The 25,457-nt window shown below is 42.6% G+C and overlaps 1 protein-coding gene and 2 non-coding genes across 3 annotated transcripts in view; 2 read left to right on the forward strand and 1 right to left on the reverse strand.

The window, feature by feature from the left end:
* The window catches only part of LOC110971889 (dysferlin-like), a 78,483-nt gene that overhangs the window by 33,562 nt on the left and 19,464 nt on the right, over positions 1-25,457 (reverse strand). Inside the window, 28 exon segments of the mRNA XM_051944188.1 lie at positions 989-1,162; positions 2,069-2,211; positions 2,286-2,391; positions 2,470-2,584; positions 3,686-3,852; positions 4,578-4,709; positions 5,536-5,682; positions 6,349-6,544; positions 9,301-9,407; positions 9,511-9,557; positions 9,560-9,634; positions 10,029-10,206; positions 10,283-10,396; positions 11,156-11,271; positions 11,484-11,516; positions 13,893-13,975; positions 14,109-14,152; positions 14,239-14,307; positions 14,406-14,509; positions 15,082-15,208; positions 17,996-18,111; positions 18,216-18,246; positions 18,874-18,924; positions 19,039-19,101; positions 19,188-19,316; positions 20,572-20,828; positions 22,183-22,306; positions 25,096-25,201. Coding sequence (XP_051800148.1) covers positions 989-1,162; positions 2,069-2,211; positions 2,286-2,391; positions 2,470-2,584; positions 3,686-3,852; positions 4,578-4,709; positions 5,536-5,682; positions 6,349-6,544; positions 9,301-9,407; positions 9,511-9,557; positions 9,560-9,634; positions 10,029-10,206; positions 10,283-10,396; positions 11,156-11,271; positions 11,484-11,516; positions 13,893-13,975; positions 14,109-14,152; positions 14,239-14,307; positions 14,406-14,509; positions 15,082-15,208; positions 17,996-18,111; positions 18,216-18,246; positions 18,874-18,924; positions 19,039-19,101; positions 19,188-19,316; positions 20,572-20,828; positions 22,183-22,306; positions 25,096-25,201 — 3,154 coding nt within the window.
* trnap-cgg (transfer RNA proline (anticodon CGG)) lies at positions 12,654-12,725 on the forward strand. Its single transcript has one exon. It is a non-coding gene; the product is annotated as a tRNA-Pro (tRNA).
* trnap-cgg (transfer RNA proline (anticodon CGG)) lies at positions 22,689-22,760 on the forward strand. Its single transcript has one exon. It is a non-coding gene; the product is annotated as a tRNA-Pro (tRNA).

Consider the following 25,457-nt stretch of genomic DNA (forward strand, 5'->3'; position numbering starts at 1 on the left):
GTGTGGATGAAGCTCAGAGCCTGACCTCAGCTCCAATCAGTTTGTTATTGCCCAACCCAACTGTGCTTGTGGCTGAGTGGGAACAAATCCCTGCAGCAGACGTCCAGATCTGGTGGGAAGGCTTGCCAGAGGAGTGGAGGCTGCTTGGGTACCAGCGTTCTGCCCATGAGTGACATGTTGAATAAACACATACAGACTGGCGACATATTAAAGGAGGGTGTCTGTGGAGCGTGAAGGCTGTCTGGTAACACCAACCACTGGTGGAGACGCTGAGCTAAACATGAACTACAGAACCTCTGGAGAGCTCCATTAAAAAGTGATCTGATTGGCTGCTTAGAGCTTGTTCACACAACTACATTCTTCACTATGTGCTTTCATCGTGGCTTCAGTTCAATGCACTGAAGTGAATCTATCGAACCGTACTGTGACTGATGAAGTGTCGAGCATACATCATTTTAAGGGGGAGATATCTCCACAAGTAAAACTCCCACAGCCATGACATTTCATGAAGACACAGAACAGTCTGCAGCACATCAGAATGATTCAACAGATCATATGTTGTGATTACTGGTCCTTAAAAATGAAAGAAAACGAAAACTTTTCAAACAAAGCTGCCCTCACAAAGTTCATGTAAGCGTATATAAATGGATGGATCTATATTTGTACTAAAATACAGTCTTTGGTCGACATTTCACCAACTGTAGAGGCGACAGATAGACAGATAGATAAATACTTTATTAACACTTCTGTCTGAAATAAGACAAATGTCAGGCCTGTTTCATTCTCATCAAACGATCAAGCACCCTCTTGTGATCCCACTGATTCTCCTCCCCTTAAAGGGTCAAGGCTTCATCTTTTGCCTCTTATTTGCCTGTATGTGTGTAATTTGAGGCATCTACGTACTTTTGGCCACATAAATGCAGTTATTAGACACTCTACTTTCCCGCCACGTCCTGTTGAAGGTGATAATGGTGTTTAGTTTCCTCACCAGAGAACACTCCAGAGCAAAGATGGCCGCCGGTCCGGTCTTCTCCAGCGGCTCCATGCGACACCTCCACCGTCTCCTCCTGAAGCTGTCCGTCTTCCTGGGCTTCAGGTGGAACTTCCATCCAAACAGCGAGGCGTACTCCCAGCCCTCCCTCTCTGCCTCGTCTGGACGCTGCTGCGAACACAAAACACATTGTTAAAGTGACAAAACAAACGTTCAGAGTAAATGTAAACTTTATTCAGGTTTTAACGTCTCCAAACACAGAGATGAAGTCAGAATGTTAAAGAGATGCTCAACGGCCATGGCTGTTTCTTCTGAAGCTCATTTGTGTAACTTGACCTCCATCTAGTGGCTGTTTGGAGGAACTTCAGCTGCTCAGAACTGAAATTAGGTTTTATTCCTCCATCTGCTGGACTGATGAAGTTCTGAGGCTCAGAAACGATGGAAACAGTTCATTAAAGAGTGATAAATGTGGACCCACCTCTACGGAAATATTCATAGCATGAAGGCAGAACTCTGATCATTAATAAAGAGATGAAGAACCAGACGTTCTGAGGAGGTCAGGATGAAGACACCGATTGATTTTTCATGGAATGACACTTCTGCTCAAAAACATGCTGACAAAGCATTTGGATACTGCAGAGAGTCGAATTTATATCAATAAATTAGTCAAATTAATGCCAAAAACAAGCACTAATGTGAAACAAACAACTGTTTACTGATGGAAACTGGAGAGAGTTTTAATAAACCAAAACTCTCAGGTCTAAAAACATCTTAAATGACTCATAAATGATCCAGAACGATTTAAAGCTTGTCTAAAGTTACTTTGAACTTGTTCAAAAATACCCTAACATTGTCCAAAATTACTCAAAATTGTGTAAAAGTACTAAAGACAATTCTACAGAACTTAGTTTTTGGGAAAAAGTGAAAAGTTTGGAAAATTTCTGATGCTACGGACAAAAGAAACTTGAGAGGAAGAAGTACAGACTGAAAACAGACATGAACAGTGATTCCTCTCTCTGCCAGCAGGGGGAGACAGACTGCAGGATATTCATTCATCTAATCTCTCTCTGCTGCTACCTTCCTCAGAGCCTCCATCTTCTGCTGGTCCCGTCTCCTCATCCTGATCCAGCGTCTGCGGCGGTTGGTGTGGTACATCTTCTCGGCCGGTACCCAGGCTTTGGGCCGGCGGTCTGGAGGGATGGTGATGCCGTACTCCCATCCTGAACACATACACAGCAGCTCAGGTGAGTTTAGTTCAGCTACCTGCTGCTGGAGATCAGGTTTCTATCAGCACCTTGATCGTCCACGGCCCTGTTGAGGTCTTCGCTCCACTCCACCTCCTCCCACGTCCATCCTGGAGGACACTCCACCTCGTCCTTTGGAACCGCCTTCTCCCCGTTCTGAACACAACACCAGGTTTTAACATCTACCGACATGAAGGACGGGGGTTTAAAACGGGTTTGAAAACACGTGTGTACCACGTCTGTGTAGCCTTCAGTCATGCCGATCCACTGTCCTCCAGGTAACCTCATCTGGTTCTCAAACACCTCCTCAGTGAAGGTCATGTGACCGGCGTCCACGTCAAACAGCAGCCTGAGGGTCAACAAACAACACACAATCTATGATCTATATTAATTCATCTTTTAATGAGCCAGTGGACACATTTAATTCACTGGAAAACATCTGGAAGCAAATGTGACAAAAAGAAAACAAAAATAAGAAAACATGAAACAATAAAAAGTGTAACTGATGCTGACTCAAACAAAAGTAGAAGAACACCGAAAATATAATATTAAATCAAATTAAAATTAGAACTTTAAATAACAAAAAAGAAGACAAAACCTAAATATTAAGAAGGAATCCAAAGAAAAGCATAACTAATATTAGAACCTGAAAACTCAAAAAATGGGATTTGAAACAGAAACAAGTGGAAGAAAGTGAAAAAAATAGACTCTAGTGGGATCAATAAGGTATGCCCAAATATAATTAATGAAATAATACTATAAACATGGGGCTGCACAGTGACTAGTGGTTAGCACTGTTGCCTTGCAGCAAGAAGATCCCGGTTCAAATCCCTGGGATCTTTCTGCATGGAGTTTGCATGTTCTCCCTGTGCATGCGTGGGTTTTCTCCGGGTACTCCGGCTTCCTCCCACAGTCCAAAAACATGCTGAGGTTAATTGGTTACTCTAAATTGTCCGTAGGTGTGAATGTGAGTGTGATTGTGTGTCTGTATATGTAGCCCTGTGACAGACTGGTGACCTGTCCAGGGTGTCCCCTGCCTTCACCCGAGTCAGCTGGGATAGACTCCAGCACCCCCCATGACCCTAGTGAGGATAAAGCGGTGGATAGAGAATGGATGGATGGATGGATGGATGGATGGATGGATGGATGGATGGATGAATGGATGGATGGATGGATGGATGGATGGATGGATGGATGGATGAATACTATAAACATCTTCTCAGAAGCATTTATCTTCAGCTGTAAAACCAATAATGAGTCCATCAGAGAAGAAACATCGTATCTGGTGCAGACGCTTATTTTACTGGATAAAACTGGACCTAATATGGGCCAACGTGTTTCTGAAACTTTAATTTCTATCAGAGTATTCTCACAGAAACCTGATCAGAAGTATTGACCAATCAGTGATGGACTAACAGGACAGAACCAGCAGAGAAGAACACTGACTCACGTCTTCTCGGGGCTGATGAACCAGTCTCCTGCCCAGGTCCATCCAGGTGAAGGTTTGAAGCTCTCTTTGGTCAGCTTCACTCGGCCGGTCACGTCGCTGAACTTGGGGTACGTTAAACCTGTAGTTCCCCAGCTGCCCACCAGGGCGAGCCGGGTCTGGTTCTCATACTGCAGACAGAGAAGGATTATGGGATGCCACTAGCCTAGCCGCACTAGACCCATGTTCTGAAGACGCAAGGGTCTAGGGAGGGAGGCGGGCTCAAAGGTTGTCTATCAAATCACTCTGCAGCAATTGGGTAGGTATACAACCAATCAGCACAACAAATAGGCTGACGTAGTTCCGAGAGTGCCGGAAATCAGAGGATGCGGTAGTTCGATGAAGGCTTATTTATACAGTCAATGGGTGAAGCTCAAGTATATTACAGACATGTTAACAGAAACATTATTCAGAGTCGGTGCTAATGGAGCTCAACGACTGTTGTCGTTTTTGTTGTCGACCCTGGCAGAGAATTAAATTCGTTGCCGTGGGTTGTCTAGCGCGGCTAGGCTAGTTGTTTCCGGTTGTTTCTGTCAGGTCTGTTGTCACTTAGTTACCGAGGGTAACTAGACCGTTGTGTCTTCAGAGCGCGGCTAGGCAAGGATGCCACTGAAATCCATTCCTCTACAGGTTGCTTGGTTACGACTCCTTTCATCCACTTTAAACACATTCAGCTTTAGTACATCACATAGTTTGTCAAAGTTCTTCCAAGAAGGGCAGAGGTTTGGTTTTTAGCATTATTCACTGGCCTAATATTTTCACTTTCAGTCGCTGTGTGGGGACATTAAGGCACCAAAACAACAAACTGACAGTTTCTAATATATCAGCCATATATTGTTGTGTTTGTGTTTCTCACCGTCTCAGCAAACACTGACAGCTTTCCTTCAGCGTACTGGTTGAAGTGTTTGACGTCAGCAGCCAGTCCCAACCACACTTTGACCCTCAGCTGAGCAGGAAGTTTAGCTTCTCCTCCACTGCCCTGTGGATACTACACAATAAAACACACAGCAAAGGTTTGTAGGAAAACATTCACTGTTTTTAGGTCAAACGGTGCGTTTAGGGTTTTAATAAATGTGTTGCTACAGTGACAGAACCAGTGTGTGTGTTCTGGTGCACTGCAACATTCTTTATCATCTTAATATTAATTTAACTCTACTGAGCATTATAACAGAGCTTCACCCTGCAGGACCCAAACACAGGAACAAATGAAGACATAAATAAACAAATGTATGAGTAATAATGTGTAACAAATCATCTGGACATTCAAATTCTTTTATTGATTAATCAAAGGACATTTTATTACACTTTGATGCCTTAACAATACAAACATATGAAAAGAGAGTAAACTAGGCACGTTTTGGACAAATGGCCTTTCAAGTTTACGCTGATGTATGTGACTTTTTGATGGAAAACGGTAACATACATCACTGTAATTTATCTATAATTTATATAATACAGTTATATTATATATTATATATTATACAATTTTGAAAATATATAAATATACACACAATAGAAAACAATAACTAAAAACTAAAACAGACGTATTTTGCATCAGTGGGTACTACAGGGTTAAAAGGCAGAACTTCTCTCTTATCAGTAAATTGTGGTTTTCTGACACATGCTGCACACTGATCCTTGCTTTTATCATTAAAGTTACTAATTTACTGACATGTTGCTGTCAGCATCGTGTCCATAAACATGTTTTTGACCAAACCGGTAAACACTAAAAGTAAGTCAGTACCTCTTTCAGAAGATCAGTTGATTCTGACGACGTTCGGTTTGGGGTTTGTTTTTATGTGTAACGTTTGTACCTTGAGGAAGACGGTCTGCAGCTGTCCACAGCGTTTTCCACAGTGCTGCTGGGAGAAGATGACGCTGTGAGCCGGGATGCGGTGATACGCCACCCGCCGGTCGCCCTGCAGCATCCAGATCACGATGTCTGGGAGGCTGTTCTGAGGCTGGAGGACAGACGAACCAGAACAGAGGACAGGGGGGGTGTTAGTAGTAATTTATCTTCATGAATCTGCTGTACTTACAGAGGGAACTCTCAACTTCCACTGCACAGATTCAGAAACCTGAGGACTTTATCAGGGCAACAACTGTGAACTCCCAGCAGCTAAAACTAGATTTAAACATGAATTATTTGAACCAGAAAACAGAGAAAACATCTGCATCCAAAACCACATTAGCTGCTAAAGAATATTTAGGCTGTTTCTGACAGCCTCATACATGCAGAACAGCTTCTCTCTCCCACTAAAACAAACTTCACATTTACAACAACTAGTCCGATTCTCTGTTCAGTAATAATGCAGGAAATCACCCACAAGGATAGAAGTCATCAAATTACACACAAACAGGTGTTGGGATTAAACTGTATTAATTTTACATGGTTTTTACTCCTACTTAAGATGTTTTCTACCTTAATTTGTGGAGTTCAGCACCAGTTTACAGACAGAATCAGATTTATTCAATAAAAAAATGACCAAATCTATCACAGATGACCGAGGTCTGCAGAAATGTAAATGTTGGTACATAGTAAAATCTTCCTTCCTTCTACATGAAAAAACATAAAAATATACCTTAACTTAAATGTCCGTTAACACAGCTGCAGATGAGGTTCTTACCTCCTCAGACATGGTCCTCAGCCGGTTGGCCCAGTCCTCAGCCTGCTCCAGAACCGTGGACAGCTCGGTTTCTGCTCCGTGTTTCAGAGCCAGAGCCAGAGCCACGATCTGCTGCAGGTGGAGCGTCCGGATGTGTCTGAGAGAGCGGTCCAGAGGAGTAGCACACTGCCAGTGGTCGATGGAGGGAAGCTCCTGACTGCCCGTTATAAGCAGAGATACACCATCAGATTCATGACAAACACAGCGATGGAGGGAAGCTCCTGACTGTCAGTTATAAGCAGAGATACACCATCAGATTCATCACAAACACAGCGATGGAGGGAAGCTCCTGACTGTCCGTTATAAGCAGAGATACACCATCAGATTCATCACAAACACAGCGATGGAGGGAAGCTCCTGACTGTCAGTTATAAGCAGAGATACACCATCAGATTCATCACAAACACAGCGATGGAGGGAAGCTCCTGACTGTCCGTTATAAGCAGAGATACACCATCAGATTCATCACAAACACAGCGATGGAGGGAAGCTCCTGACTGTCCGTTATAAGCAGAGATACACCATCAGATTCATCACAGTCATACATCAGCAGACAGGGTGAGGAATGTCAGATTATTGTGAAATGTGCTTCAATCAATCAATCAATCAATCAATCAATCAATCAATCAATCAATCAATCAATCAATCAATCAATCAATCAATCAATCAATCAATCAATCAATCAATCTTTATTTATAAAGCCCTTTTCATGCCAGGGAGCAGCTCAAAGTGCTTTAGATAAAAACAATACAACAATTAAAAGCACTTAATACAGGAGATATAAAAACAAACACACGCACACACACACAAATACACATAAACACACACTCACACAAACTCAGGAATTAAGAACACTTGAGGAAACGCTGTCTCACACAGTGGGGAAACACCAGCGAATGAGGAACAGAGTAACATGGAAAAAATAGGATATATAAATAAAAGCAATAAGAGCAATAAAAATTAAGATAAATAAATAAAAGGAATAAAAGACTTCAGACCGGACTGAAGCCGGCGTAAAAAAGTAAAAACACGATAATAATAAAATAACACAAGTAGCTAAAACCAGACTAAAAGGTTAAAATAATAAACAAATAAATAAACATAGTTTAATCAAAAGCCAAGCTAAAAAGGTAGGTCTTGAGTTTGCTTTTAAAAACGTACACATTCTCTGTGCTTCCATTCCTTTAAAACTTAACATTAAAATTAAAACTGATCCATTAATAATAAAGTAACAAATAAAGTCCTGTTAGAAACTGCAAGTAGAATAAATTCAAAAGCTGTAAAATTACCACAAAAAGAGACCAAACTGCCAAAAAAAGGACCAAAACCACCACAAAGAAACACAAAATCAGCACAGAAAGAGGTAAAAATATCACAAATTTCCATCATTTCTGATCCTCAGACAGACAGAACCACCACATTTAGGAGGAGAAACATGGTAAAAATGAATTTTACATTCAGTTCAGGTGTCACAGTCTAAAACACTAAATCTATCTCCTGTCCCATACAAATTATGAGGGTTAAAAAGAATCCATTAGAAAGTGTGATATCTGGACCAAACTTCATGGATTTCAAGGACTTGGAACTTTGAAAATATTCTCAGTATGAAGGTAAAACTTTGCTTCATTAAATAAAGTCACTGTAGATAATCAGTGGATTCTGAGGAGGTCAGAGGGGACGGATTGGTTATTTATGGGTTGAAACTGTTGTCAGCTGTCAAATGAGACATATTAGAGAAAGAGCTCTTTTTCTTAATGAACCAGCGGGTGGTTTAGAGTCTGAGGATGGAGAGAAAACTGGAAGGGAAAATATTTAAGTAAAACCAGAATAATTTGTGAGGAATGAGGAGACACTACTTTTTAAAAAACATTTAAAAATCCAATACAAATCCACGAGACAGAAAATGACTCAAATGAGACAGAAAATGACCAAAATGAGACAGAAAATGAGACAGAAAATGACCAAAATGAGACAGAAAATGAGACAGAAAATGACCAAAATGAGACAGAAAATGAGACAGAAAATGACCAAAATGAGACGGAAAATGAGACAGAAAATGACCAAAATGAGACAGAAAATGAGACAGAAAATGACCAAAATGAGACAGAAAATGACCAAAATGAGACGGAAAATGAGACAGAAAATGACCAAAATGAGACAGAAAATGAGACAGAAAATGACCAAAATGAGACGGAAAATGAGACAGAAAATGACCAAAATGAGACAGAAAATGAGACAGAAAATGACCAAAATTAGACAGAAAATGACCAAAATGAGACAGAAAATGAGACAGAAAATGACCAAAATTAGACAGAAAATGACCAAAATGAGACGGAAAATGAGACAGAAAATGACCAAAATGAGACAGAAAATGAGACAGAAAATGACCAAAATGAGACGGAAAATGAGACAGAAAGTGACCAAAATGAGACAGAAAATGAGACAGAAAATGAGACAGAAAATGACTAAATGAGACAGAAAATGACTAAAATGAGACAGAAAATGAGACGGAAAATGACCAAAATGAGACACAAAATGACCAAAATGAGACAGAAAATGACCAAAATGAGACAGAAAATGCGACAGAAAATGAGACAGAAAATGACTAAAATGAGACAGAAAATGACTAAAATGAGACAGAAAATGAGACGGAAAATGACCAAAATGAGACACAAAATGACCAAAATGAGACAGAAATGAGACACAAAATGAGCAATACGTTTAGTAGTACTATTATCACATCTGTTCTCTCATCAAAATGAAAACAAGCTGTAAAATAAATGTTGTTCAGTATTTCCCTCTGAAATGTTCTTAAGTATAAAACAGAATAAAATGTGAACACTTAAATACAAATGGCTTAAAATGGTAAAAGCACAGATAAGTGCTGGATAAAATAATGATGTAATGCTTTACCTGCAGTCTGTGATGACCTGATCCAGCAGCTCCACCACTCTCAGCTCCACCTCCTCCAGGTCGCTGCCGGCCTTCACCTGCAGCTGGACTCGCTGCAGATTCACTTCCTGGACACACAGCAGACAATCAGTCACATGAAGGTGTGGGTTCAAACTCCTGACGAGCCCCTTTGAGGTTTGTACTCTGAGCTGCAGCTGAGCGGTGACCCACCAGTCTGTCTATGATGTCCAGCAGCATGTTCAGAGCCTCGATCCTGGCTTGATGTCTTCCCACTCTGAGGACAGAACCACCACCGGCTTCACGTTTCCCCACGGCAGGTAGTAGTAGTGGCAGCCTGGAGGTGGCATCCATCATTACTTCATTATTATTATTATAAAAACATCTTCTGGAATCAAACCATTATTCAGCAACGTTTTCAATCCTTAATTTACATCATTTTCTTTCAAATAACGGTCAGAATCCATAAAAATAAAATGCTCTGCTCATTGAAATACAATGTTAAAAAAAAGAACAATACTTCTTTTCTGTGGTTCTACTCATTATAATCTGTAATTTCAATAAAATAATTAAGATAAGTTTAATTTAAAAGTAGACATAATATGCAAAATAACATTTTAAAATACTTTCCATGTTTTAATCCTTAACATACATCATTTTTCATTCAAAAAGCTGCAGTTTTTTACTGAATGAATAAATGTTTGTAAACGGCATCGTTAACGCTGACCTACCGTCAAACACCGCCCGGCTGAACTGAGTGGTGGAGGCCAGAGGCAGGCAGGTGTAGTCAAACTTGTTGCCATAGTTACCGATGCTGACCTCAAACTGGATGGCGTCGTCCACGTCCTGGAGGAGCGTGGCCGAGTAGAACGCCACGAACAGAGAGAACTTCCTCTTCCGGAGGAACTTCTGCAGGACGGAGAGAACGGTTGGAAATGAGGGATGTTAGACATTAAAAGTTCTCCAGACGTGTTCAGATTCTCACCTCCACCACCAGCAGGTCGTCTGAAGGGACGTCTTCAGTCCTCTGCTCCGGTTTGTCCACCAGTTTGGTGCTTAGTTCCAGTAAAACTCGACCTCTGTAGGCCACGCCCTCGCCCTGACGGACAGAAAGACGAGGGCACCGTTTGGTATGAAGGTTATTGTTTTATGATTAAATGTTCTGACAGAAACCAGACATAAACAACTGAAACAAGACACAAAACGACAGAAACATTACACAAATGACATACACGAGACATAAAAAGACAGAAACAAGATAGAAAACGGAAAAAAAAGACAGAAAAGGACAGAAAGAAGACACAAAACGACAAAAACGAACCAGAAAATGACAAAAACAAGACACAAAATGACAGAAACAAGATAGACAACAGAAAAAAAGACAGAAAATGACAAAAACAAGACACAAAACGACAGAAACATTACACAAAATGACATACACGAGACATAAAATGACTAAAACAAGATAGAAAATGGAAAAAAAAGACAGAAAACGACAAAAACAAGACACAAAACAACTAAAAGAAGACACAAAACTAGAAAAGACACAAAATGGCAAAAAATAGACATAAAATGAGACAAAACGATAAAAACGAGACACAAAGCTCCAGAGGCCGTTATGGTGAAAATCCAGGAGAAACAACCAAAGCAGTCTTCCTGACCCGATAAACTCACTGTAGTCACTGAGATCACGGTCCTGTGTTTAATGTGAACATCAGCTGAATCTTCTACTACACTGCTGTCACATGATTGGCTGATTGGATAAAAGGTGAGCAGGTTTTCTGCCCATAAAAGCTCCACAAAGCGCATTCAAATCAAAGCAGCAGGGTTTCACTTTCAAGAGAACAGAAGGAGTTACTTTTCCCAGGTTCAGAGCCTCATGGGGGTCATTGAAGGCGGTGAACTCTCTGGGGCTGCCGTACAGGTTGACAAAACATGGACCGAACGTTGGAAGGAAACCCAGACTGTCATCAACTGCAACGACAGAAAGACTGGAATCAGCAGCAGCTTAAATACAGACCTGTGATTAAAATCAAGGCAATCAAACAGGATAAAATGATTAAAGTGAAGATACAGGATCACATATTTTCTAGATTTCTACATCATTTATCCACGATTCAAACAGGTCTGATTGAAAGTGGGAACAGTGAATTAAGAGCACAAAGTGGAGAGGACGGTGGACGTACTGCCAGGCTGGACGGTCCGAGGAGTCAAGTCATCTGAATGCGTAGAGAGGAAGGATGGTTCAGAATCACAGACAGAAACAGATGTCTTTGAACGCCACTCAAACCCACACAGAAGCAGCTCAAACACAGCACACCCAACACTCGCTTGTTTTAGGTCTGAAGGACCTGAAACAAGGCGGTGAACAAAGTTCCAACCATTTTAATTAACACTGGTTTGATCAATGAGATCACTGGTTCCAACAGCAGCCTCTACAAGCTATTCTGACGGTGTAACACGTTACAAAACAACTAAATGAATCATTCACTGTAGAATGATTCAGCAGAAACAGACAAGACTGATGGAAAAATGTTTATTAGGGATGAATCTGATGTCAAACATCAGATTAAGGGTGGATCAATGCATTTTCTGTCTCATCAGTATCAGCTTTAACTCAAGTCTGATCCTTTGCTTTACGTCTACTCTTACAGATCAAAGAGAGAGCACAGTTTGTGTTGCATTATAAAGACACCCGCTACATGATTAACATTAAAGGCTTACAACTTCCTCATACATGGAAACTAGCCAGGTTTAAGAACTACAGGGCCTCATCCAGGATTTGAACCCAGAACCTCTCATACTTGAAGCTGGACTCATACCCCTACACCAACAAGCAATACAACCTACCATATAGTAGACCAAGAATAGATTGCATTAAACCTCAGTAAAACCAGTATCTGCAAAGAAATCACCGTGATATCTACCAGCTATGTGGCTCATTGGTCCAGGGGTATGATTCTAGCTTAGGGTGTGAGAGGTCCTGGGTTCAAATCCCAGATGAGCCCACAAAGGTTAAAATGCTGTTGACTTTTATCATGTGTGATGCATGAGTACATCAGAACAATCACCCAAATCTAAACTTAAAATCATGATATCTCATGAAAATCACTTTATTCCACCAAAACAAACCATTTGCACCAAAAACATTTAGAAGTCTGACTGAGCTGTGATCAGTTATAACACCACAAAAACTCTGTAAAATATATGTACAGGTAGGGTTCCTGTTAAGTACTGGTAACACCTGTGGACAACTGGAAAAATGCTGGACTTGTTAAAATATGTCTCTCTTTTCATATGGCACAGAAAACATGTTGAAAAAAAGTGTGACAATTCCAAAAAACACTGTTTTCTGTGGCTTGTTGGTCTAGAGGTATGATTCTCGCTTCGGGTGTGAGAGGTCCCGGGTTCAAATCCCGGACAAGCCCCTTATGAAGTCTAAATCCTGCCTCCCCAGACTAACCAAAGATGTAACTCTACAATAACTGCACTTCAAAAGCTGAAACATGAGTTCTTTCTGGTGTTGTTAATTTATTATTATAAATGTTTTCCAGGCAAAAACATAAGAGGAACGACACAAACTGTGAGCAAGATTCATGCAAGTTGTCTCCACTGCAAAGACCAAGCAGTGAAGCAGCATCAGTGTTCAGCTCATCACTGAGTTAGTGGAAAACATCCCAGCTGCTCCACATTCACACAACAGATCCTTCTGATGAGCTCTATTGGTGAAAACTGCTACTGACACTAAAGTCAATAAAAAGCCATTCTTGTCCCTGATTTTAAAACATCTGACCTCCATTCCCTCCAAGGTCCTTTCAGGTAGAATTCAGGGAATATGTTGATTTTGTTTAGAGTTTACTTCTTTGTTATTTGGAAAACATTTTGGCTGAATCTTGAAAATTTCACATGTTTCCAGACCTGGAAGTTTTGATTTTTTTTACCCTGAAAAACAAAACAGTGAAACCATTTTCATGGTTCAGTATCTCCAGAAATGTGTTGAGGACAGACAGAATGGTTCCAGTGGATCAGAATGATTGAATGAGTCCAGTAGAGGATTTTTTTAAACTATTAGTCCTTCAAAATAGAAAAGACGTGCAAATTGTCCAAACAACGGCAGCATTTTGCCCCCAGAAAGTTCCTGTAAGTGTATGTAAATGGATGGATCTTTGGTCAACTTTCCCAGGTGTCACAATAAAAGATTCTCTAAATTCAGTCAGGATATTTTACAGAATGTTCATGTGGTCTAAGCCACCACTCATCAGGCTCCTATAATGCTGTCCTGAGAGGTGATTTCACCATCCTGTGAGCAGATAAGCTAAGCTGAAGAAAGCCTACATGGAAATATTCTGCAGAAACTTTGAATACATTGAGTAGTTTTTGTGATGCTGGCTGGCATTTGCAGAAGTCAACAAGGACTTCACTGATAACAGTGTCCCAGTAGATTCAGTTTGTTTTCAGGCAGTGTGAAGGGCAACATTTGGGGGAAACCAAAGCAAAACTAATGCATTAAATGTGAGTAAATGTCACAAACCAAAGCAGACAAGTTAAATAGTAAAGTCCAGTCTAAACTGAACCGATCCAGACTAGTCTCTCACCATCGATCTCCCCTCCAGGAGCCGAGATCTTGGACATACAGAGGTGGGTGGTGCCAATGACGTCGTTGTGACTGGCTCTGTCCCTGGAATGAAAAAGCAGAAGAACCCAAAGCACTTAGACATGGATGGAGACACAATAAAACCTTGAAGTTCTCAAACTCTCCATTGAACCACAAAGGAGACGTGCAGCACAGAAGCTACTGTATGAACGTTCACCAGTCCAGAATTCTGATCCTCATCTTCTCACACATGGAGGGGAACTGTGAAGGAAAAGTAAACATTACAGTACAGTATAATGGTAAAGATGAGTGGACATTGTGGACATGTGTTGGTTTGTTTGTCTCACTCTGATGGGCATGGCCAGGCTCTGGTTCCACTGAGGGTTTGCATTCTTCTCCATGATCTTAGTGCAGACCTGAAAACCAAAGACAGCACGGTAAACCTTCACACGGCTGCTTCCTGACGTTGGGTTTGACATAAATCTGATGGAAATTCACTTCAAGTCTGAGTCACCGTTTTTCCAGCGAAGTGTATCTCCACCATCGGATCCACCAAGTTCTTCCTGTTGCTGTCGAACCCGAGAATCTGTCGCATCCCGTCCATGAAGGCGTCGTCCACTGCAGACAGACAGGAAGGAGAACCTTTCAGTCGCTGCTTTTACATGATACCAGGATGATTCTATGAAATATCACCTCAGAATCAGCTGCTTCTTTGTCTACAGTAACTTTGGGTCAGAATTCACACTTTTTAAACGTCTTTTTTCATCATTTCTGAGCCTAAAAATGTATTCTTTGAGATGATCCTGGTGTCTTCTGTGTGTAAAAATGCTCCTTTCATTGTCTAGAACCTGTTCTGACCAACCACCTATCACGCATGCTGATATGAGCCTTAAAGTTTACCCACAATGCATTGGTCCAAAATGACCCAAAACCTGCCCAAGCTGACTAAATCTTTGTCAAAATTTGTCCAAAATTACTCAAAACTTGTCCAACAGGACAAAAATTTCTCAAAAGGTTACTCCACATTTGTCCAAAAAGCTTCAGTTCTTGTCAGAAATGATTCATTTCTGATCCTCAGAACTTCATCAGTGATAAATCTGGACCCACCTCTATGAACTTCAAGGACCCGGAACTCTGGAAATATTCCCAGTACGAAACTAAAACGGTGCATTACCACGGTGGAGACTCACTCTGTGGCAGGTCTTCTGCTCTGAAGATCCTCAGTGTGAATGTTGCTCCTCTCAGAGACAGACCGGCCGGCCTCAGCAGGTTTCCTTCTATGTCCTCCTTGTCCTCCACACACTCACGTTTGTCAGCCTGGAAACACACGCGATGAACATAATCACATTTATTAAAGCACTGACTGAGATAAGAGATAAAAGTCTAAAGGGTTCAGTCACTCTACAGCAGACTAACTTCTCTTACTGGGTGCTGACATGAGCTCAGTAACTTGAGGAGTTCTTTAAATGTAGTTTCTAACTGGTGTAATTCTATGTAGAAAAATGAATAATGGAGGTTTATATGTTAGCCTGTATGGTGAATTTTATGTTGAAAATCAGACATGGAGCAGCTCAGGAGTGTCCAACATGAGGCCCGTGGGCCAAAAGCGGTCCTCCAGAGGGTCCAACATGAGGCCCGTGGACCAAAAGCGGTCCTCCAGAGGGACCAACATGAGGCCCGTGGTCCAAAAGCGGTCCTCCAGAGGGACCAACATGAGGCCCGTGGACCAAAAGCGGTCCTCCAGAGGGACCAACATGAGGCCCGTGGACCAAAAGCGGTCCTCCAGAGGGACCAACATGAGGCCCGTGGACCAAAAACGGTCCTCCAGAGGGTCCAACATGAGGCCCGTGGACCAAAAGCGGTCCTCCAGAGGGACCAACATGAGGCCCGTGGACCAAAAGCGGTCCTCCAGAGGGACCAACATGAGGCCCGTGGACCAAAAGCGGTCCTCCAGAGGGTCCAACATGAGGCCCGTGGTCCAAAAGAGGTCCTCCAGAGGGACCAACATGAGGCCCGTGGACCAAAAGCGGTCCTCCAGAGGGACCAACATGAGGCCCGTGGACCAAAAACGGTCCTCCAGAGGGTCCAACATGAGGCCCGTGGACCAAAAGCGGTCCTCCAGAGGGACCAACATGAGGCCCGTGGACCAAAAGCGGTCCTCCAGAGGGACCAACATGAGGCCCGTGGACCAAAAGCGGTCCTCCAGAGGGACCAACATGAGGCCCGTGGACCAAAAACGGTCCTCCAGAGGGACCAACATGAGGCCCGTGGACCAAAAGCGGTCCTCCAGAGGGTCCAACATGAGGCCCGTGGACCAAAAGCGGTCCTCCAGAGGGACCAACGTGAGGCCCGTGGGCCAAAAGCGGTCCTCCAGAGGGACCAACGTGAGGCCCGTGGACCAAAAACGGTCCTCCAGAGGGTCCAACGTGAGGCCCGTGGACCAAAAGCGGTCCTCCAGAGGGACCAACATGAGGCCCGTGGACCAAAAACGGTCCTCCAGAGGGTCCAACGTGAGGCCCGTGGACCAAAAGCGGTCCTCCAGAGGGACCAACATGAGGCCCGTGGACCAAAAACGGTCCTCCAGAGGGTCCAACGTGAGGCCCGTGGACCAAAAGCGGTCCTCCAGAGGGACCAACATGAGGCCCGTGGACCAAAAACGGTCCTCCAGAGGGTCCAACATGAGGCCCGTGGACCAAAAGCGGTCCTCCAGAGGGACCAACATGAGGCCCGTGGACCAAAAGCGGTCCTCCAGAGGGACCAACATGAGGCCCGTGGACCAAAAGCGGTCCTCCAGAGGGTCCAACATGAGGCCCGTGGTCCAAAAGAGGTCCTCCAGAGGGACCAACATGAGGCCCGTGGACCAAAAGCGGTCCTCCAGAGGGACCAACATGAGGCCCGTGGACCAAAAGCGGTCCTCCAGAGGGACCAACATGAGGCCCGTGGGCCAAAAGCGGTCCTCCAGAGGGACCAACATGAGGCCCGTGGGCCAAAAGCGGTCCTCCAGAGGGTCCAACATGAGGCCCGTGGACCAAAAGCGGTCCTCCAGAGGGACCAACATGAGGCCCGTGGACCAAAAGCGGTCCTCCAGAGGGACCAACATGAGGCCCGTGGACCAAAAGCGGTCCTCCAGAGGGACCAACATGAGGCCCGTGGTCCAAAAGCGGTCCTCCAGAGGGACCAACATGAGGCCCGTGGGCCAAAAGCGGTCCTCCAGAGGGTCCAACATGAGGCCCGTGGTCCAAAAGCGGTCCTCCAGAGGGTCCAACATGAGGCCCGTGGGCCAAAAGCGGTCCTCCAGAGGGTCCAACATGAGGCCCGTGGACCAAAAGCGGTCCTCCAGAGGGTCCAACATGAGGCCCGTGGTCCAAAAGCGGTCCTCCAGAGGGTCCAACATGAGGCCCGTGGGCCAAAAGCGGTCCTCCAGAGGGACCAACATGAGGCCCGTGGGCCAAAAGCGGTCCTCCAGAGGGTCCAACATGAGGCCCGTGGGCCAAAAGCGGTCCTCCAGAGGGACCAACATGAGGCCCGTGGTCCAAAAGCGGTCCTCCAGAGGGTCCAACATGAGGCCCGTGGGCCAAAAGCGGTCCTCCAGAGGGTCCAACATGAGGCCCGTGGGCCAAAAGCGGTCCTCCAGAGGGTCCAACATGAGGCCCGTGGACCAAAAGCGGTCCTCCAGAGGGACCAACATGAGGCCCGTGGGCCAAAAGCGGTCCTCCAGAAGGTCCAACATGAGGCCCGTGGGCCAAAAGCGGTCCTCCAGAGGGACCAACATGAGGCCCGTGGACCAAAAGCGGTCCTCCAGAGGGACCAACATGAGGCCCGTGGGCCAAAAGCGGTCCTCCAGAAGGTCCAACATGAGGCCCGTGGGCCAAAAGCGGTCCTCCAGAGGGACCAACATGAGGCCCGTGGGCCAAAAGCGGTCCTCCAGAGGGTCCAACATGAGGCCCGTGGTCCAAAAGCGGTCCTCCAGAGGGACCAACATGAGGCCCGTGGTCCAAAAGCGGTCCTCCAGAGGGTCCAACATGAGGCCCGTGGTCCGTGGTTGTTTGTGTTGTAAATCTCCAGTCTTCACCTCCAGTAACTTCATTAATGATGTAAACTCACCGGCGGCTCGTCTCCAGCTGCCAACACGAACAGGCTGACCTTCAGGTAACCTTTGACGCCTGCAGAGAGGTCATCAGGGTCGCACAGCAGCAGCCATTTCCTCAAGAAGCAGTGTCCTGAAGATTTAAAGCCACAAACCCAGAGCTTCAACATCAGACTCACTGTTATCATGGATTCATTCACTCTGACCTGATCTGTAGTGACACCAACAGATACTCACTGTGCTCACTGTAGACGGTTCCTACGTCCAGCTGTGGGAAACAATGGAAAGATTTTAGATTTGTTTCACTTTTTACAACACATTTTCACAGACTGACTGTAAAAGAAGTTAAAACATCAATCTGTTTACTTATTTGTTAAATGGCACCAAAACTAGAAATGGTAATTTTTCTGTTTTCATCCTTAAAATAAAACCTGTGAGGTCATTTTCAGGGTTCAGTATCTCCAGAAATAAAACTTCTACAGCCGTGATATGTGGTGAGGACACAGAATAGTTTCAGCAGACTGGAATGATTTCATGGATCCAGCAGAGGATTGTTTGTAATTATTGGTCCTTCAAAATGGAAAAAAGTGCAAATTGTCCAAACAGGATTAGTATTGTGTCCCCAGAACGTTCTAATATATGAATGGATCCATGTTTCTACTAAAATCCAGTCTCTGGTCCACATTTCTCTGACTGTTGAGGCCCTAACATCAGCAGAACCTGATGGTTAAAGTTTGACCAGACCAGGTTCCAGTGTTTAGATGTTTAGACTAAATGTTGATGTGAATTCATTGGTAGCAGCACAAATGCTCATAGAGGTCTAAATGTTCTTATTACATGTGCATCAGTATTTTACAGAACTTAGTTTTGTGTCCTACGTAACAAAACAACTCACCTTGAATTCACCGATCACAGCGTCGGTTCTCAATGAACGAGAGTCGCACACCTGAAAGGACACAAAGATTTAACGCTGAATTCAAATGAACCTAAGATCTACGTCACCAGTTCTAGACAAAGAAAGAGAGTAAAGAACATTCCTCTGCCTCCTACGGACACTCACAGTGATGAAGATGGGTTCATCAAACAGCTCTGAGGGCGTCTCAAAGAAGTTCATGAAGAACGTCTGTGGGGGGGGAACAGCAGGAAGCATTTAGAGTTTTAATCAGAGGCACTGCAGCTCCTTATCTGGACAGAAACGGCGCTAAATACCTCGTCAAACACCGGGTTGTTGCCCTTTCTGATGCGGGTCCTCTTGGTCTGCCCGCCCACCGTTACCTTGACGACAGGTTTGATGTTGATGCCCGGCAACTGTCGTCCCTCGATGACCCGAACACGGATCTGAAGACGCATGGAGGCAACATTTAAATTAATTCAGCCAAAGTTAGGAATTCCTGCTTTGGTTCATCGTGCTGTTTTGGTCCGAGTTTCTACTGTGGTCCATTAAAACCACCACAGGGGGGCGCTGTGAGCAAAAACATCACATTCAGCACCGGCCAGGAGATTCTATCCAACACAGAAATGGGTTTTATAAATACTAAATAAAATACTAAATGTTTCTCCTCTCAGTTTAAAAGTGTAAAATACCACAAACTTAAATAGTTCGGGCCATAACAGTTAATTTATTTGTACAGAGATAAATATGAAGTGTGAATTAACGGCAAACAAAACAGCATTTAAAGTCTGAGCCAAACTGTAACAAAGGCTAAAAAATTCATATTCTGCCTGCATCATCAATAAAACATATTCAATAAAATAACAGCACAAAAGCACAGTAACTTTCCATAAATGTAACAAAGTTTTAGCCCTAATTCTCCATTAAATCGTGTGCATTTTTTAACGTTTTAAGTGTAAAAACAACAAAATGGCCTAAAATCTATAATATAGACAAATAGATATAAATATGCTGATATAGACAATATCTCTTATTTAAGAAACACATCTATGTAAGATTACAGAACAAATCCTTATTTTTCTGTTAACTGTCACCAACTGAGTTCATTTTTAGGAATATATACACAGCATTAAACTGGAATTCATGGGTTAAAATTAGAATACATTTTCGCATTTTATTATTTTTCAGAAACATATAAAAATTCTCCATAATTCACAGCTACCGGCTTTTAATATTTCATACATGAGACACGTAAATTCACAACTCGGGCTGTCTGATATTGTCTTTTCTGCCAATAATTGAATTTATGATTCCGACATCAACCGATACCGATATCTGTGAGCTGTTTAGCTCAGCTTAGGTCACATCACATGTCTCCTGTGGTGGAACTAACACATCATTTTATTGTGACGCATTCTCAGATGCAACAAGGCTTTCAGATGAAATAATTTATCGGTTTTCATGAAAGGTAAAAAAAGCAACAACAACATTTACCGATATTACATTTTTATGTCCATATCGGGCTTTTCACAATCTATTTTGTGGCTTTGTGGGTAGTTTTATGTATTTCTGTGAAATCTGTAAGATAAATCTGTAAACTTACAGATTTTTTAACAGTGTAATCTGTGTCCAGTGTCTGCTTTGTTTTTTGGAAATGTGCAGATAAATGAGTAATTCTTCAGTGTTTTCAGGATAACCGACCTGTATGTCCTGGGCTTTGTTGGGCAGCTGTTTCTGCTGACTGCTGGCTCCCCTCTTCCTCTTCCTCAGCCCTCCGTGGGTGTTGTAGGACGGAGGAGAGCGTTTGGGCGTCTGGGCGGTGGGGGACTCCTGGCCCGGGGGCCCCTGAGGGCCGACGATCACCATGGAGCGTCCGTCATCGGCCCCCTGGTCCTCTGCAGCCTCCAGCATCACCATACTCTCAGTGTCCTCCTCACCCAGAGTGTCCAGAGAAATCACTGCGTTCATATTTCCATAAAGTCAGAACTCTGGTACACTTGGACAGTTGAAGCTCAGAATAGTTTCAGTAATGGCCGTTTTGTTTGACCACATTAAGCATTTTGTACCTGAATTAAACCTAAAGGCACACATCAAAAAGCAGCAAAAAACATGTCTAAAATACAGAAAAATGGAGGAATACTTTAACACTGAAAACTGCAAAAACTGTGAAAATATCAGCAAATATTTATAAAGTATGATAATATATAATTATATTTTTGCTGATTTAAACACAGAGAAATGTGATCTTCTTTGTAAAAATACAGAATTTCTACATGGATTATTTACAGTTTTGGCCTGTTTTTATATGGCTAACATGTAATTTAATAGTTTTGTTTGGTGATTTTTACAAGATATTATTTGTTAGTTACCAGAACTAAATGATTTCACATTTTTTATAGTAACCCAAAAGTTCAGTTACACATTATTTTACAGTAAAACAGTAGTTTTGTGGTCAGTCAGTCCTTTTTTATAAAAATAAAGACTTTGATGTGGACATACAGTTTTGTCTGCATTTCTGGGTTAACGTGTGTATTATTGCTTTCTTTGTGTGATTTCAGTATTTATCATCTGTACATGTAAGAACTACAAGTCCAGCAGACACACACACGACATTTAAAATGAAAAACACATCTGAGTTCTGGAAAAAACTGCAACCAGATCAGTTTAAATCCATCCAGGTGTCACAATATAAAGAATAAATCTGGTTTCTGTTCATTTTCTCTGTCACCAACATTATGGGATGTATCATAGTTTGAACAATAAAACTGCAGCAGTTTAATGTCAACAAGCGTTGGTAAAAGTGCATTGTGGGTAAACTTTAAGGCTCATATCAGCATGTGTGACAGGTGGTTGGTCAGAACAAGTTCTAGACGATGAAAGGAGCATTTTTTGATACCAGGATCATCTGATAGACGGGATAAAGCTCTGCATGGCTTTATTAAATATACTAAAGTTATTGAATTTAAAAGAACAGCTGACTGTGAGCAGGTCAGGAATGAGGATCTGATGATGTGTCAGCTTAAGACTTGCAGCCTTTTTGTGAAAATGCTGACCACGGTGGTCTCCAGTTACTCCGTCTGCTGGTGATGGAATATCTGGTTTGTTCCCTACAGTGTCTCTGCACCAGTGGATCCTTAGTTAAGGGGATTTTCTGAAAATGTCTGAATTCACCGTTAGCTTCTCACATGAACAGCTGTTAATGTGGTTCTGGTTGAAAATAAAATGGGGGCATGTTCTGGCTCACTTTCTGAGAACATTCACAGCATAAAAAGAGCCCAGTCTACCGATTAACTGTGGAACAGATGACATTACTTGTGACGGTGTCCAGCTCCACACTGGGGTTGCTGTGGGGAAGAGCTTCAGGCTGAGGAGGAGGCTGGAAGATGGGAGCTGATCCTGGAGGAGGGATGTAGGAAACCTGCAGGGTCAGCGTGGCCTAGTGGACGCACAAAACACCGTTTAATCAGCAGCAGATTGAGAAGGCCTGATTCTATCACCAGGAATAAAACTAATACTGATGATAAACAGTTCATGTCACCATAATACAACATACACATAATTCATTCCAATCAAAGTTTGAGAACAATAGTTTAATGTAAAAATGTGTTTATTGGAGATGAATGATCAGATTAAGGGTCAGCTTTAACCTCAGTTTGATCTTTTATGTTAGCTTGGGTTAGGATTGTTTTCAGTAGTTTGTGAGAGCCCCTTTAAGTGCTGTTTGGTTAGTTTACATGTCTGATGACATCCAAGATTACTTTTAACCGCAATAAAATCAGAATCAACAAAAAAATCATCATAATCCACACTGTGAATGTGGCTCGTTGGTCTAGAGGTATGATTCTCGCTTCGGGTGTGAGAGGTCCCGGGTTCAAATCCTGGACGAGCCTCTTTAAGTACTGTGTGATCTGATGATGTCCTCAATTATGTTTAATTTCAGTAAAACCAGAATCTATTAAAAATTAGAAATCACCACGTCATTTACTGTGAATGTGGCTCATTGGTCTAGGGGTATGATTCTCCCTTTGGGTGTGAGAGGTCCTGGGTTCAAATCCTGGATGAGCCTCTTTAAGTACTGTGTGATCTGATGATGTCCTCAACTACCTTTAAGCTTCAGTCAATTCCAGCCATCTTCAGTACAAAAAATCGCTAATATTCTATTTGTAAATAAAAATATGACAAGAAATACAGGGAATATTGAACGTGCATCGCGAGGTGCATTTCCTTGAAAACGACCGATTCGTGGATTTTATACCGACTTCAAGACATGTTTTGGACAAAATATTTTACTGGCTTGTTTCGTCTGGATGTAAAAGGTTGGATTATGGCCGTTTTTTGTGGAATATTTTCATCTGTGTGTAATAATGAACCCGGAAATGTGAGTCGCACTGTGTACGTTGAAGCCGTGTATAGAGAACGGATGGATGGATATTCGTTGTTTGTCGGACAAATGTGTTTTTCTCACCCGCTGTGGTAATCACATCTGAAAGTGGTTTATACCGGCAGTTTCTTGAGAATCTAAGCTTTCCATCGGTGTATAGTGTTTGTATAATCGTGTTTGCAGTTTCAGACATTTAGCAAATTGCTTATGCAGATCTCAAAGTGTACCGCGGGCGGGACACTGAAGCGCAACGGGTTAAGTTCAGTAAAACCAGAATCTATTAAAAAATAGAAATCACCACATCCTTTACTGTGAATGTGGCTCGTTGGTCTAGGGGTATGATTCTCGCTTCGGGTGTGAGAGTGGTAAATGGACTTGCTCTTATATAGAACTTTTCTACTCATCAGAGTACTCAAAGCGCTTTTACAACAGTTGCTTCCATTCACCCAGACACACACACATTCACACACTAATGTGCAGGTTGCTAATCAACCTGCAACATCAGTCAGTATACATTCACACACCAGTGGAACAGTCACTGGTAGGCAATTCAGGGTTCACAATCTTGCCCAAGGAAACCTCGGCATGCAGCACACGACTAGGCGAGAGCGGGAATTGAACCGCCGACCCTTCAATCATTGGACGACCCGCTCTACCACCTGTCCACAGCCACCCCAGAGGTCCCAGGTTCAAATCCCGGATGAGCCCCTTTAAGTACTCAGCATTGTGTCAGTGCAAAATTCAAGTAAATTTGGTCCACAAACCTCTGATAAATAATCTCTGGTTCTCCTGAAACTTGAGCTCTTTCAAAGCACTTTCTAGCAAACTAATTCTCAAACTAACCTCTGTCGCTTCAGCGGGTCAGAATGATGCTTGAGATATTTATAATTACTATTTCCAAAATATATTCTGACTGCTCTTATTGACTGGTCAGAATGATGGAGGAGATAGAGACATCTGGAATCAAAACTCAGACGAGTCACAGTGAATGAAGTTCCAGATATCTGTGATTTTAATTCCAGATAACTTAAATGTTAAAACACCAACAGAGAGGTGCTGCCACATAGAGTGGGTTTGCTTCGTATTATAGCAGTAGAAGCTGTGGGCTTCGTCTGTTTCCTATCACAGGAAAAAGCAGCTTAAGTGATAAGCTGAAGTGTTTCAGTAAACAAAGACATCAGACTGTGGGCAGCAGTTTCTGTCTGAACACATTCATATGTAGTAAAAAATTAAAAGGTGTTTTTCACCATGAACACTTATAAAATCTTTCCTTTATTGGATTTTAATATATTTTTAATATATTTAACTGTATTTTTACTAGATTTTTCTATATTTGCATTGTATTTCTCTTATATTTTTATTGAATTTTTACAATATTCTTTTCTCTATTTTTACTGAGTTTTAAATATATTTTTTCTGTATTTGTATGGTATTTTATTACACTACCATTTAGAAGTTTGGGATCACTCAGAAACGTCCTTATTGTTGAAAGAAAATCTTTTTTTTTTTTTATGAAGATCACATTAAATAAATGGTAAATCCAGTGCAGACATAGTTAATGTGGTAAATGACTATTCTATCTGTAAACAGCTGATTTCTAATGTAATATCTCCATAGGGGTACAGAGGAACATTTCCTGTGTTCTAATGCTACATTGTGTTCGCTAATGGTGCTGATGATTAGAAAAGCCTTGTGCTAACTGGTAAACAACAGATGAACAGGCTGAAAATGATTATTGTTGTGGTTCAGGAAAGTCTTTCTCTATTTCAGGCTCAGACAGGAAGCTGAGAGTGATTAATGACTGGTGATACAGTGGGCAGATCAGCCATGGTGTGTGAACTCACCCCGGTGTTGTTCCTCTTGGTGTCCAGCAGGGAGACGGTGAAGGAGGCGGCCAGGCTGGGAGAGTTGAGGACGTCCCTGAGAGACAACCGACACTCACCCAGAAACCTGCACAGAAAACACACTGCCTGACTCCAAACACAGCTATAGGCAGGGTGACGTTACAGCTCATCCAGGTGGACAAGACGTGGTTTTAGAGCAGATCCACCAGCAGAGAACCTTCTGAAGGTCCCTGAGTCCTGTTTGGTCACAAAAGGTGTTAAATCACTTCTTAAAACTCAGTTTTATTGCTTAACCGCTACTTTCATTGATACCCTTTTACTGTGTCCTTACTGGTTTTATTTTTGTTGTTTTACAAGGAGCA

This window comes from Acanthochromis polyacanthus, chromosome 23, assembly GCF_021347895.1.
Source record: "Acanthochromis polyacanthus isolate Apoly-LR-REF ecotype Palm Island chromosome 23, KAUST_Apoly_ChrSc, whole genome shotgun sequence".
NCBI classification, from domain to species: Eukaryota; Metazoa; Chordata; class Actinopteri; family Pomacentridae; genus Acanthochromis; species Acanthochromis polyacanthus.